This window comes from Halyomorpha halys, unplaced genomic scaffold (genome assembly GCF_000696795.3).
Source record: "Halyomorpha halys isolate HHAL.00 unplaced genomic scaffold, Hhal_1.1 Scaffold439.1, whole genome shotgun sequence".
NCBI lineage: Eukaryota > Metazoa > Arthropoda > Insecta > Hemiptera > Pentatomidae > Halyomorpha > Halyomorpha halys.
In genome coordinates this window covers 127,959-141,155 of record NW_027110938.1, presented here as the reverse complement: position 1 = coordinate 141,155, position 13,197 = coordinate 127,959, and the positions used below count along the sequence as shown (strand labels likewise).

At 26.0% G+C, this 13,197-nt stretch overlaps 1 protein-coding gene across 3 annotated transcripts in view; it reads right to left on the bottom strand.

Moving 5' to 3' along the window:
• The window catches only part of LOC106682754 (1-acyl-sn-glycerol-3-phosphate acyltransferase alpha), a 21,494-nt gene that overhangs the window by 5,207 nt on the left and 3,090 nt on the right, over window positions 1-13,197 (bottom strand). For 2 of the 3 annotated variants that reach the window (XM_067049060.1, XM_067049058.1), the window contains exons 2-4: window positions 7,990-8,193; window positions 5,241-5,374; window positions 2,594-2,775 (exon numbers count right to left, since the gene is read on the bottom strand). In XM_067049060.1, the coding sequence (XP_066905161.1) occupies window positions 2,594-2,775; window positions 5,241-5,374; window positions 7,990-8,168 (495 nt within the window). In that variant the 5' untranslated portion in view covers window positions 8,169-8,193. The remainder of the gene's footprint in view (window positions 1-2,593; window positions 2,776-5,240; window positions 5,375-7,989; window positions 8,194-13,197) is intronic. The other variant, XM_067049059.1, reaches the window with a different exon arrangement.

The following is a 13,197-nucleotide window of genomic DNA, read 5'->3' as shown; positions in this document are numbered from 1 at the left end:
CCTTTATACATCAAAATATACTATTTACTAAAAAAGAGCATATTACATTTCTCCTCCTCTCTAGGTAAAAAAAATTTCATTTTGTGCTCAAAATAATTTTTTTTTTTTTCATTTTTTTTCTAATTAAGTCTGAATCAATTTTATTCTAATTTTTTAAATAAGCATTTTGTCAAAAACCGCCTCTGAGTTACAAATACAATAATTACAATTCAATATAACATCTTTACATATAAATACAAACATATTAAAAATAAAATTTGATACATATTTACAATACAAAATTTATGTTCTAAACAATAATTAAATTCTTAATACTTATGAATATACAATGACATTTGAACAAAAGATAAAATAGTAGCTGTTACTTGCCATGACTGTTAAAATAACTAAATTTACTAATAATTGTAGTCTTGAAAAAAAATGATATAGAATGAAAAATTTACAAGTTTTATATATAAACATTCCACACCTAGTGAACCTTTCTGATAAAAAGACATACAACATTAAAAAGAATAAAATATGTCTTCACAATAATAACTTATGTTATTAAGAACTTGTTATGGGAATATTGTGAGAACAATTTTGGCAAATGAAATAATGAATTATTTAGGACTCTCTTCAAGCACCTTCCTTTGACCAACAACAATACAGGTAGACAATAGACCAAAACTAAACTTGGATTAATACAAGATAAAAAGAAAAAAATCACAAGATAGCAAAGATGTAATAATCAAGATAGTCATAATAACAAAGAAAAAACTTTATACTGCTCAAAGACATACTGACTAGTGGATTTGCTAACAATTCTTATTTATAGAAGACATTAATTATTATTGATAGTTTTTATTGTTTTTGATTTATTTTTTTGTCATGTATGATTTAAAATTAATTATGTTTTTTGTTCCATCATTTAAGTCCCATAACTTTCAGTCCACACATTTACTAAAACTAGCAATTATAAGACCTATGAATACTGGTATTGGTATTCGGTGGGGGAAAAAGTCCGAGAAGTGGGCCTAGTTTCCCTTTCTGCCAACCTCAGGCAGCTACTTGAGTTGCAGCCGCGTACTAACCAAGGTAAGAGTGTCAAGATTCATTTTTCAGAACCGCCGAAAAATAAATATTAATTGCCCCAGGTGAGAATCAAACCCACAACGTTCCAAAACCGGGCGCTCTGGGACCTACGCCCCAACCCACACGGCCGTCACATCCCTAAGACCTATGGATAATTTTTTTTTTTAATTCCTTACTAATCAACCATTAGTTTAATATTTCAGTATGTTTCAATTTACTTTTGATATGAAATTTTCAGTTATTTTGTATCTTTTTTTTTTATATTTTGTTAATTACCAAATAAATGAATTATCCGTGATTTATTAATAGTTTATTTTTGTATATTTTCAATGTTTCATGATTTCTAATTTAAAAAAATTGTATAGATTATATTTTTTATAAGTTACATTTTGTTTATGATTTAACTTATTAGTCCAACCCTTTCTGTACGTCTCTAGACTAAACCAGAGGTATATAAATCACTAAAATTAATAAATAAATAATTAACAGTTAGCTTATGCATAAATATCCGAGTTGAAGACCGAGATGCTGACGGGAATATTGTGTTTAGTCAGACTTGGCAGACATGTGTTTAGACTGACGTCAGTAAAAGATGCATAGTTAATGGGCTGGAATTGTGTGATATCTGCATTGATCCTTTGGCTTCACTAAGGCTGTTGTTTATATTTAATATTAATGCATTGTAATAATAAAAAATTATTTAAAATAAAAGAAAAAGAATTTTAATCGTTTTAAACTAATTTCAAATATAAAAGCGATAGCTTGGGTTCAAATTAAAAACTTTAATATTTAACAGATAATATAATTTTATAACATAAGAGACTTTCCTCAGGGCGTGTTTCCTGGCAACCAGAACAGACGACACTTTACTACTATAACACTTTAACTTAATTACTAGACATTTTACTAATACAATTAATTCCATTTCGAAACAAGACTAACCAATTACACAGCTTCTCCTGATAATTGTTGATCTCTTCTTGTCGATGATCTATCTCCAAACTCTCAACAATGGCTTTTTTTTTTTTTTCTTACCGCCTCTAGCCGAACGGACGTCTTCTCCCCAAGCCAGCAAAATAAAAAGTGACTGTTTCCTCTTTTCTATCTTCAATTTTCACTGATCCATCCAAAAAATAATCGATTGTTGATCAATCGCTCTGCTTTATTTGCTCTGAAATTAGTCTATTGATAATTGTCACTTTCTTCCATTTCTTCTTTGATTATTCCTTTTCCATAATTACTGCATAAGAACAACAAAAGTTGACAAATTTTATTCCATGTTATAAAACACAAACAACCCAATGAACACTTCCGAAGGACGCGGACCGCCATCTTTCTTGTTTCAAAAAGCGTATTTATTTTAGATAATGAAAACTGGTTAGCTTCCTTCTTGATCCAAAACAATACCGAAACGACATACATAAAATGAAAACATAACTAAATCATTAATCTATCAATATCAACTATTCATTAAAAAAGAGCATATTACAGCTTATTATTAATTAATATGACTAAATACCTTTTTGGTGTTGATAGTATGTGCAACTAAATTGACTGCTTTCTGCGCATCCTTCTTGTTCGACCTGTTGATGAAGACGGTTCCCCATAACCAAGCAGCTAAACCGAACGGCCATAAGTAGAATATTTCCCTCTTGGATATCACGGTACACCTTTCGAATACAGGCCAAATCTCAGCTAGTACTGAAATTACAGAAAATATACATTTTTTAGATTTTGATTGATTTCTCTGTATATGAAAAGAATAAATTAATTGTATTCTCAGGCAATAAACGCCATATTGTGGTGTTATTTTTCTGTATAAATAAACTTAACTATTTATAAACTATCTCTAGGGACCCAAGTTCGAATCCGGCTGAGCAGAAAATTATTTACAGTTACACTGTACCCGTGAGACAACTCCAGTGGGTTCTGGGGTCCACCCAGCCTCTTAAATTGGGTAAAAATCTGGCACTCGTGCATGATTCTGACCAAATCACCTCCTTGCACGACTGTTGGTCTAGTAACAGTACTTCTTTACGAAGTACTGAACCTCTGGCCCTTCATGGGTTGTAGCGGTACAGATTTAAAATTTAAAAAAAAACTATTTATAAGTTGTTTTTGTTTTTTTAAATAACGTCTGACTACAAATTCCTTTTTCACTATTTAAAAAAAAAAAAGACACAACAAAATTTATTTTATTATATAACTTTAACATTTTAACATCAATTAAATAAGTAAAGTTTTATATTATTAACACTAACACATTTGATCCAAATTTACTCTCAAGATTTATTTTCAAAAACTCTCCAATGTTTCGGCCCTCAGGCCATTTTCAAGGAGACAACCTTAAATATTGATGTTATATTCTCTAAAAATTATTCCTGCAGGCTAATTGCCCTTGTCATATAAAACTTTTTCATATAAATTATTCTCTCTATTTACTCTTACTAACATCATTCAGGACAGAACCTTCCTTAAACCTTTTTTCTTATTTATAAGGCATTACTATTTTTCTTATTTATAAGGCATTATGTTGAAGGTAGGATGCTCGTAAGAGTAAATAGAGACAATAATGTACGTGAAAAAGTTTCAAGTTTAAAATATAAAAGTTTTATATGACTGGGCAATTAACTAGCCTGTAGGAAAAGTTTTAGAGAATATGACATCAATATTTAAGGTTGTCTCCTTGAAAATGACCTGAGGGCTAAAACTATGGAGAGCTTTTGAAAATAATTGTTGAAAGTAAATTTGAATCAAATATATATATACAAGGATAGAAAACAAAGAAGAAATAAAGTAAAAAAAAATGGGATACAATACATATAAATGATAAAGAAAGACAATATACCAAATGAATAGGGATATACAGATATCAGAGATATGTAAGTTATATAATAGAAAAATTAATAATTAAGTAATTAATGTAAGTATACTTATCTGGTAACATATGAATATAAATTAAAAATAAGATAAATAAATATAAAAGAAAAAGGAAGGTTAGTAGCTATAAAATATAATTGAATTAAGTATGGGGTGAGAATTTAGAAAACAAAACCCGAATATAAGACATGACAGAAAAGTGGGCTTCAAATATGCAGAATGAGAGAAAAGAAGTATTATGAGGGTTGTATAAGGTTCAAAATGTGTCGGTTTGTCAGAAAGATACTTATGATACGTACATAGATACATGTACATTTTAATTTTTTATATATATCTTGTAATAATAAAATAAAAAGAATTTTGATCGTTTTATAAAACTTTTTCAAATATCAAAGATGATTTGGGTTCAAATTAAGAATTTTAATACTAAATAAATAATAGTATTTTATTTAAATTTATAATATAAAAAGACTCTTAATCTCAGGGTGGGTTGCTAGGCAATCAGAAACAGGCATTTACAATAATTTCAATTAATTAAATTAAAGTCTATTTTACACATGGATCGCTTTTTACCTATAGCAAAAACTAACCAAGCTCACGATCTTCCTTTGATGATCCCTGGTATCTTCTTTTTTTCTATTGTTCTGTCCTAGCATCCAAAATGGCTTCCTTCTTGACAGAAATTGATGAGGACCTCCTCATCCTGGAGACATCCTTTCACCTGCCCGTCCACACAACGAATGAATCTCCAAAACGAAAACCTGCTTCCAGGTTACATGTAAACATCGATTGTCGCACAACAGTTAGGGATTTTTCCAAATGATTTATTTTCTGGATATTATTCATTTGCACTATTTCTTGATTTCTATTTTTCCTTTAATTTACTGTATTTTCAATTATGATGGGAAGAGTTAAAATAGTTTTTATGATATTTGAATCTGCTCAACATGGCCTTGATTCAACGGACTTGACTGAAGAATACGTACCGCCATCTTGGTTTTGTTTTGAATCACGAAGTTATTATAGACAATGAAAATTGGTTAGCTTGCTTATTGGATAAACAAAACAAATTAACAATCTTAAAATGATATATAATAAAAATATAAAATAAACATATTAAAAACCCTTTATAGATCAAAATATATTATTTACTCAAAAAGAGCATATTACAATATATTTCATATAATAATATGTATTGTTATATATTATACGTATTAATGATGCACAATTTAAAAAAAAAAAAATTTATTAACGTTTTTCTTAATTAAACGATGTTAATGTATTACCAATCAAATCAAGAAAACTCTGATGGTTGATAAGTATTATTGTTCCTTCATCTTGTACAATATTTTTCTTTCCTTGCATTTTGTATTTCAATCCTAAGGCCTTGGCAACTTGTCTTGCTCCCCATGCTGGCAAACTGAAAAAACAAAAAAAAATGCATTTATTATATGATTCTAAGTAGTACAAGAAAATTAATGTATTATAATTTTTAATTAATATTACCCTTCATTTGTTTTATTTTTAGAAAAAAATTAAATGAGTACATTTTTTAATGATTCTAGATATAAATATAGACATAGTTTAAATGAACAGTGAAACCTCATTACAATAGAAAACTAGCAGTGTTCACTAAGCAAGTATATATATAAGTTTTTAAAAAATAAATACTTACATGTATTTACCAAAACAAGATTATCGATTTGAATGAGTGAGATTTGAATTTAATTTGTTTGTGTGCAAATTTTTTTTTTTTTTAAATATTTGCTAGATTTTTTAAAACCGACCGAAATAAAAGAGCAAAATGTAAAAACTACAAGGAGTATCTCACAATACTACACAAACGCACATACAAAACAACAGAATATTATTTGGTCTTATTAGATTGGAAATATTACATTTAGCAATAGTTCTTATTGTGGCTTCAGATTTTAAGTAATAACATAGAAAGAATAAGAATAACTTTGATATATGTAAAAGCACATACATACTTAATAGAGTAAATCAACATAAAACAAATACTGTAAACCATAAAAATATTAATGGCACAGCATTAGTGAAACAGCATAGAAAATAACCATGAATTTAATTTTTAAGAAGTAAATATTTTAAAAAAATAATAGGAAGTAAAAATTAGGAAATATTTAGAATTTATTTATATAATAAAAAATGTAGTTAATTTTAAAAATGAGGAAATGGACAGTAGTATATGGACATAATAAATAAAATAGATTTTTATTTATACATGAGGCAAATAACAGAAGAATTAAAGAACCATAAAATTTCAGATACTGACTGTCTAGATAGTGACACATACAGGATAACACTGAAAAATCTCGCCAATTTTGGAGGAAGAAAAAAGAGGGGCACGAAGTGGTTCGAAGGAAGAAAAGAAAGACAGTCGAGGATCATGAAGCTGCGATGGGAAGAAAGAAAATCAAGACTCCCAAAGAAGTCTAACCAATTATATTTGTGTGATCCTTAGTGGCCGGTACATGATAAAAAAAATAAATAAATAAAAATAGATTTTTAAAACAATAGTAATCAATAAAAAATAAATAAGAATCAATAAACAACATAGATGAATAAAATTAAGCAAATCTCTAAAGTAATAATATTTCAGGGCTCAGTGTCATCTAATTTGGATAGATAGATGGGCACAAAAAAAGTACTATTTTTAAAGTAATTTATAATTATAATAAATAACATTAAAATGTTAATAATCACTTTACATAAAAATAGAATATCAATTGTAAAAACATATTTTGACAAAAAAATTTGATAAACAACACTAATGAAAAATAAAAAAACTAAGGAGTAAAAAATAGGATTTATATCCAGTTTGGAATAAATAAAAAAAATTAACAGCTTATGAAGCCCTGCAAAGTGTGGCGAAACGCCAGACATTAAATAGTTAAAAACTATTTGTTCTTTTTTCACCGCAACCCTGACCATCTTATATATAAAAAAAATTGTTTCAATTAACATGACGCATGTACACAAATAATAAATAAGATAAGGAAAAAATAAGAAAAATTTCTTGAAAATTTGGCTTAGTCACAAAACATTTCAGATTTGTAAATGGTCATAAATTATTTAATTGGATTTATACAGAGTTGGGTAAAAATTAGCTACAGTTGAAACTAATTGCTAAAGTTGCCATGGATACGACCCTTATTTATGAATGATTCATTAATGAATAAGGGTCGCATCCATGGCAATTTCAGCTATTAGTTTCAACTAAAATTTTTGCCCATCTTTAGGTGTAAATATAGTTAAGTATTAAATTATTTGTATGTAAATGTATAAAAAATTTGTATTAAAATGCAATGTATAATTTTTTGATTGTTAATATTTGTTAATTGTATAACTGTTGATTTTGAATATTTTTATTATAGAACTTGATATTAGGCAGAAGAGACAATGATAATGAATAAAGAATTTTAAAAAAAGGTATAAATTCCTGAAAAGAAATAGAACAAAGTTTTTAACATTAAATATGGTTCACTTAATTTTCAAAAAATTTGCCATTATCTGTTCAGAAGGATAAATTTATTTTTGATCACAAACATTTGGCTGTCTGTTTCAATGAGTTCTAAATTCCTATGTTTCCAGGTTAGGAAATTTAAAAATTCTCCACTTGAAGAAGTGTCCATTGAAGGGTAATGGACGTTTGGAGAGTTTCACTGCATTGTAAACTATTGTATTCTAGGAATATATTCTATTTAGCTATTCTATATTATTAAAGGCAATTATGTCAAGGATGTTTTGGAGATAAGAAGGAAACAGGGATGAATGAGTATAAATGTATTTTTTTTTTTTAATGTTTGTGCTATGTTAGGAAAAGAATGTGTACCAGCATCAAAAGTATACTACATAAAAATTTGGTAGCAGACGTTTCTAATGTATTATTTACAGAAAATTATATATCATATTAATTATAGTAACAATGCTTGGACTGTGAAGGAGGTTTTGTTTTTTTAACAAATTTTGATGTATGTCTAATGCTAATGCATGAAGTTTGAAAATACTTACAGAGCATTTCGGTAGTCATGTGGCCTCAAAAACATTATTGGCATGAAAATCGTTGCAGATATCATTGAAAATATTAAAAAGAACAAAAATTTTGCATAATATCTGAAGACTTTGCTTTTCTTAAACATTATGTAGATTATTCCAATTATAATCGCAATAAGTGGAAGTTCATTGGTCATTTTTGTCTATTTTATATCTATTTACCTGAAAGCGAAAAAACGAAATATAATTTAAAAGTATTAATTTTTATTATAAACAAAGTATTATTGATTTAAACAAAATAAAATTAAGAATTAAAGTGTATAATTGATATATTCAGATTTGAACATCTAGAAATTACTTGTCTGCTTTATCATGAAATCTTAAATTTTTATAAATAAACAATATTAAAACTTTTAAGTCTTGGTTGTATATTTCTATGGTAATTCTAGATTAAAAGGATTTGATGAAAAATTATTTAAATTTGATACGATTAGGAATCTAATACAGTGGTCAGAGGAGAGCCCAAAAAAAATTGATAACAGATAATCGATAATCATTCAATGAACAAGATGGATTGAATAACCGGAAACAATATGGAAAGATGGAATGACTGTAAATGGGTGAATTTCCTTTATAATGTCTACCATAATATTCTATGTCTACTTGGCCATCTAATGTTATTTTACTTTGTCAGTTTTATACCTTATATTGTCTAAAGTCATATGATTAGTAATTTATAAATATAATTAATTTTTTTTACTTAATTGATTTTATTGCTTCTATTTAATTTCATGCTTATTTTTTCTTCCAGTCGATTTCAATACTTCTATTGTTTTATTTTATATCATAGTAATTTTTTCTTAGAAAAAATATTAAATGTGTGATCTTAATCTTGACATTGATATTAATCTTTTATCTTGATTTATGATCTTTTCAAGATCATTGATCTTCCAGCAAACAGGTTCGTTTTTTGTTTTCTTTCCCCTTTCTTTATTTTACTCTTTCCCCTTATTTTCTCAACTTTTATCCATTTTCCTTACCCGCGTTATAAGTTTTGTAAACTATACTTATAATTTGCCTCTTTATCATCTATTATTGTTACATATATTTTCTTCCTCTCAATTTTCATTTTCTTTCCATATTTAAATTTTAAATTAATAATAACTGATATGTTCATACTTTTTTGCATTATTTACCTTTATTTTTATTTCATTTCCTTAATTATGTCATTTTACCCACTTTTTCAATTACCTATGTATACACTTTATTTCCCGCTTCTCTCATCACTTCATTTTATTAATTCTATTTTGTAAAATTATTCATTGTATGTGTAAAATTATTCTGTTTATACTTCCTTTTTAACTTTTTTTTTTTATTTTTCTATACTTACTGTGGTTGTTATCTTGTTCTGTTTTTAGCCCTGAAGAAGGCTAGAAACTCTAGCCGAAACGTTGGGACATTGAAATAAGTTAATCGTACTTATTTGTGTTTAATTTATATTTTTACTATTTCATTTCTTGGAAGATTCCTTATTGACCGTGTGTATCAATAAATGGAATTTTGCCCGGGTTCGATCAAATTCCATTTATTTTATTTCTTCTTTTCTTTTATTTGTATATAATCATCTTTTCACTTATTTTTACTTAATTTTAACTCTACCTTAATTTACCTTTCTATATCTTGTTTTTTATTTGTTATTTTTTTTTTTATTATTATTTTTTATTAGTTATTTGTTTCTATATCTTGTTATATTATTTCAAAATGTTCTTAGTTGTTTTTGTATCTTTTTATCTCTGATGAACCTCTACAAAGGGGGACAAAAGGTCAAAAAATATATAGTCTTTAACTATTTTTTTTTTTTTTTTACCGCATACCTGACCATCTTCTTCAAATTTTTGAATTTCAATTAAATTTTTTTCTCCATCTCATTTCTAGAACTAATCAATGTTTTAGATAAAACATAATCACAAAAAATTAAGTTGACTTGTAAGAATTGAATGAAATTTCTTACATGCCATTATAACTTGTTCACATTTCAAAAATCATAATTTATTATATTTTTGATATGTTACTCCTTCATTTATATTTTGAGATTTATTTTATGTTAATTTTATAATTAATAATTGTTTAGAAAGGTTTAACATATTTTTAAATATTAAAGCATATAATATAAACTTAAATAATCACGCAATTGAGAAAGTAAAAGAAATAAAATTTTTCAAGTCAGTTCAAAATGTAAAATATTTACATCACTCTGGTAATGCATGGTGCTAATGGGTTAAATAAATTTAAAATAAAATGATTTCGATGAGATATGCACTGACTGAAAAATTCGTTAATTAAACTTATCTATATGATTTAAATAGATATAACATATAAAAACTGCATTAAAAATTGCATTTATACAAATGAATTAAGAATTTCGTTTTTAATTGTTTATTACCAGTATTTTTATTCAATAGTATAGTAAACATAGTAATAATTATGTTTGCTGAAAATTTAGTTTCTGTGGATTTGACTTTGACTAAATTGTTAATTTATTTATTTTTTTAATAAAAACTTTTATTTTCTGATCAATATTTAAAACAAAATAATAATATGTCGTTGTCTAATACTATGATTTCATTATTATAATTCAAAGGATGAAAAATGTGATGAGACTAAGGTCATCATTTTTAGATCACCCTGACCTTATGTGACCGAATGTTGATAGTCTTGAACAGCTGTTATGACAATTGATTAGAAATGAATGTTTTTTTAGATTATTTTGTTTTGATCTTATGTCTATTTCTTCATATTCAAGGGAAGAACATAACTCGACTAAGTTCCTTTATTTCAAAAATTGATTCAATTCTATGAGAGAATAAAAAGAAAATCAATAAAATTCTATTAATTACATTTATTTAATGTTATTAATTCTGAGATTAAAACTGAATAAATCATAAATATTATGTTTGAATAAAACATTTGAGCAGTTTCAATTAATTCTATATAAACATAAACATCATATCTATTTTATGTATAATCTTTTAAATTTCTTGAGACTGGTTTTTATTGTTTAAATAAATCAATTGTTATCCATGTTATGTCTTAACACTCTTTATTATATCATCATCAGTCCAACATTTCGGTCAATTAGACCATGCTCGAGGACAATCTTAAATATAAATTTACACCTCACATCCAATTATTTAAAAACATTTTGTCCAGGTCATTAATAAGAAGTCAAATAAACCTTTTTAATGAAATGATAATAATAAAATAAGATTAGCTATATAGAATAATTTGCCAATTCAGAGCCGATCCCTCCTATTTACAAATTTGACTTTTTCTGTTTATTGCCACTTGAGATACTTCTAACTTCTATGGATTTAATACAGAATCCAAATAAAGAAGTATTCTATGTTAAAGAGAAAAAACAAATTAAATTTTTTTGAACATACTGGAAGATTATTGATTGACCGTGTGTATAGATGAATGGAATATGGTCCAGGTGCGGTAAAAAAAAACTCAAATAGTAGATAATTATACTCTTTTATTGAGCCAACATTTCGTCCCACGTTGTAGGGCTTCGTCAGGGCTAAAAAAGATACAAACACTATAGTTACAAAAAGGAAAAAAGAAAAAACATAAGTGTAAAATAACAGGGGTATAAAATGAAAAGTAAGATATAATAAGAAAATTTATCTTACTTTTCATTTTATACCCCTGTTATTTTACACTTATGTTTTTTCTTTTTTCCTTTTTGTAACTATAGTGTTTGTATCTTTTTTAGCCCTGACGAAGCCCTGCAACGTGGGACGAAATGTTGGCTCAATAAAATAGTATAATTATCTACTATTTGAGATTTTTTTTACCGCACCCGGACCATATTCCATTCATAAATTTTTTTGGTGCAAACAAATTCTGCTCTGAAGTAACAATTTATTCTGACTTAGGTAACTTATTATTTGATGAAAGTTATAAGTTTTAAGAATAATTTATTTTTATTGTTTACTAGTTGTTAAATATCAAGATGAATTATTTTAAATATCAATCAACAAAAAATACAATATTCTTATGTTAAATTTTATTATTTAAAAATTTAAAAGGTCTAGCAATCTTCAATGCATTTTTAAAAGTAAGCCTTTCCCAAAAATTTAAGTTTTTAATGTTTCATTCATATTAAGTAATTGACAATTAAAATACTTTTTTTCTTTTAATGTTATTGTTATGTTTTGATTTTTAAAAGTTTCGAATTGTTGAATATATGATATCTATCTTTTTCTTGATAAGCATTCGTTGCATTTTTTTTTTTTTATAATCATAACAGTATTTTTATCAATTATTTTGTTATTTCAGGGTAGATTTCAATAAAAAAAATTTTAAAATCTCTGTTCAGATCACAAAATGTATATAAATCATCTTTTCTTAAAAAACAGTTTATCTGTTCTAGACTTTCCCTTTTTAATGTTAAAAATTTACGTATAATTTTATTCTTTAATAGAAGATTATTTGCTTATTATTTTAATACTTGTGAAACATTCTTATTTTTTATTATCTTAATTTCTTATTTATTTATCTTTAACATTTCCGGTTCCTTTCCCTATCTTCAGGATAAAATTAACTTTTATTTAGTTTCCTTTTTTATTTCATTCATTAATTATATTTTTTCTGTATTCTATTTTTATTCCTATATTTATATTTTCTTTATTTCTTATTTATTTGTCTTCAATGTTTCGGAGTCATTTCCCCATTTTCAGAATTCTTTATGGTGAAGAAATAAAAAATAGCGCATGCAAAAAATACCTCATGTTGAAGAATTATATTTAAAGAAAAAATATTGTCTATTATCACTTATCATTACTAGCTTAGTAAGTTTCAAATCATTCATAAAAACAGAATTATGATAAAACATCAAGTATTCTAATGAGTTTTTAACCCTAAAATACTAAACCTTCTTACTAGTTATGTTATATCAATCAAGATTAAATTTTATTAAAACGGGAATTGTTATGAAAACATTAGTTTTTAAGAACTCCAATGAATTATATCATAATATAAAATAATTATATTTGTATCAATGAAGTCAATTATAAATATAATGAACACAATGATGAAAGGCGATTCATTGTTTAATTTTATGAATTCAATTACTTTTCTTTTCCTCGATAAAAAATATTGATTATCACTATTAAAAGCGAGCAAATTATTTTTAATTTCTTATTTAAGATGTAATAATACTTT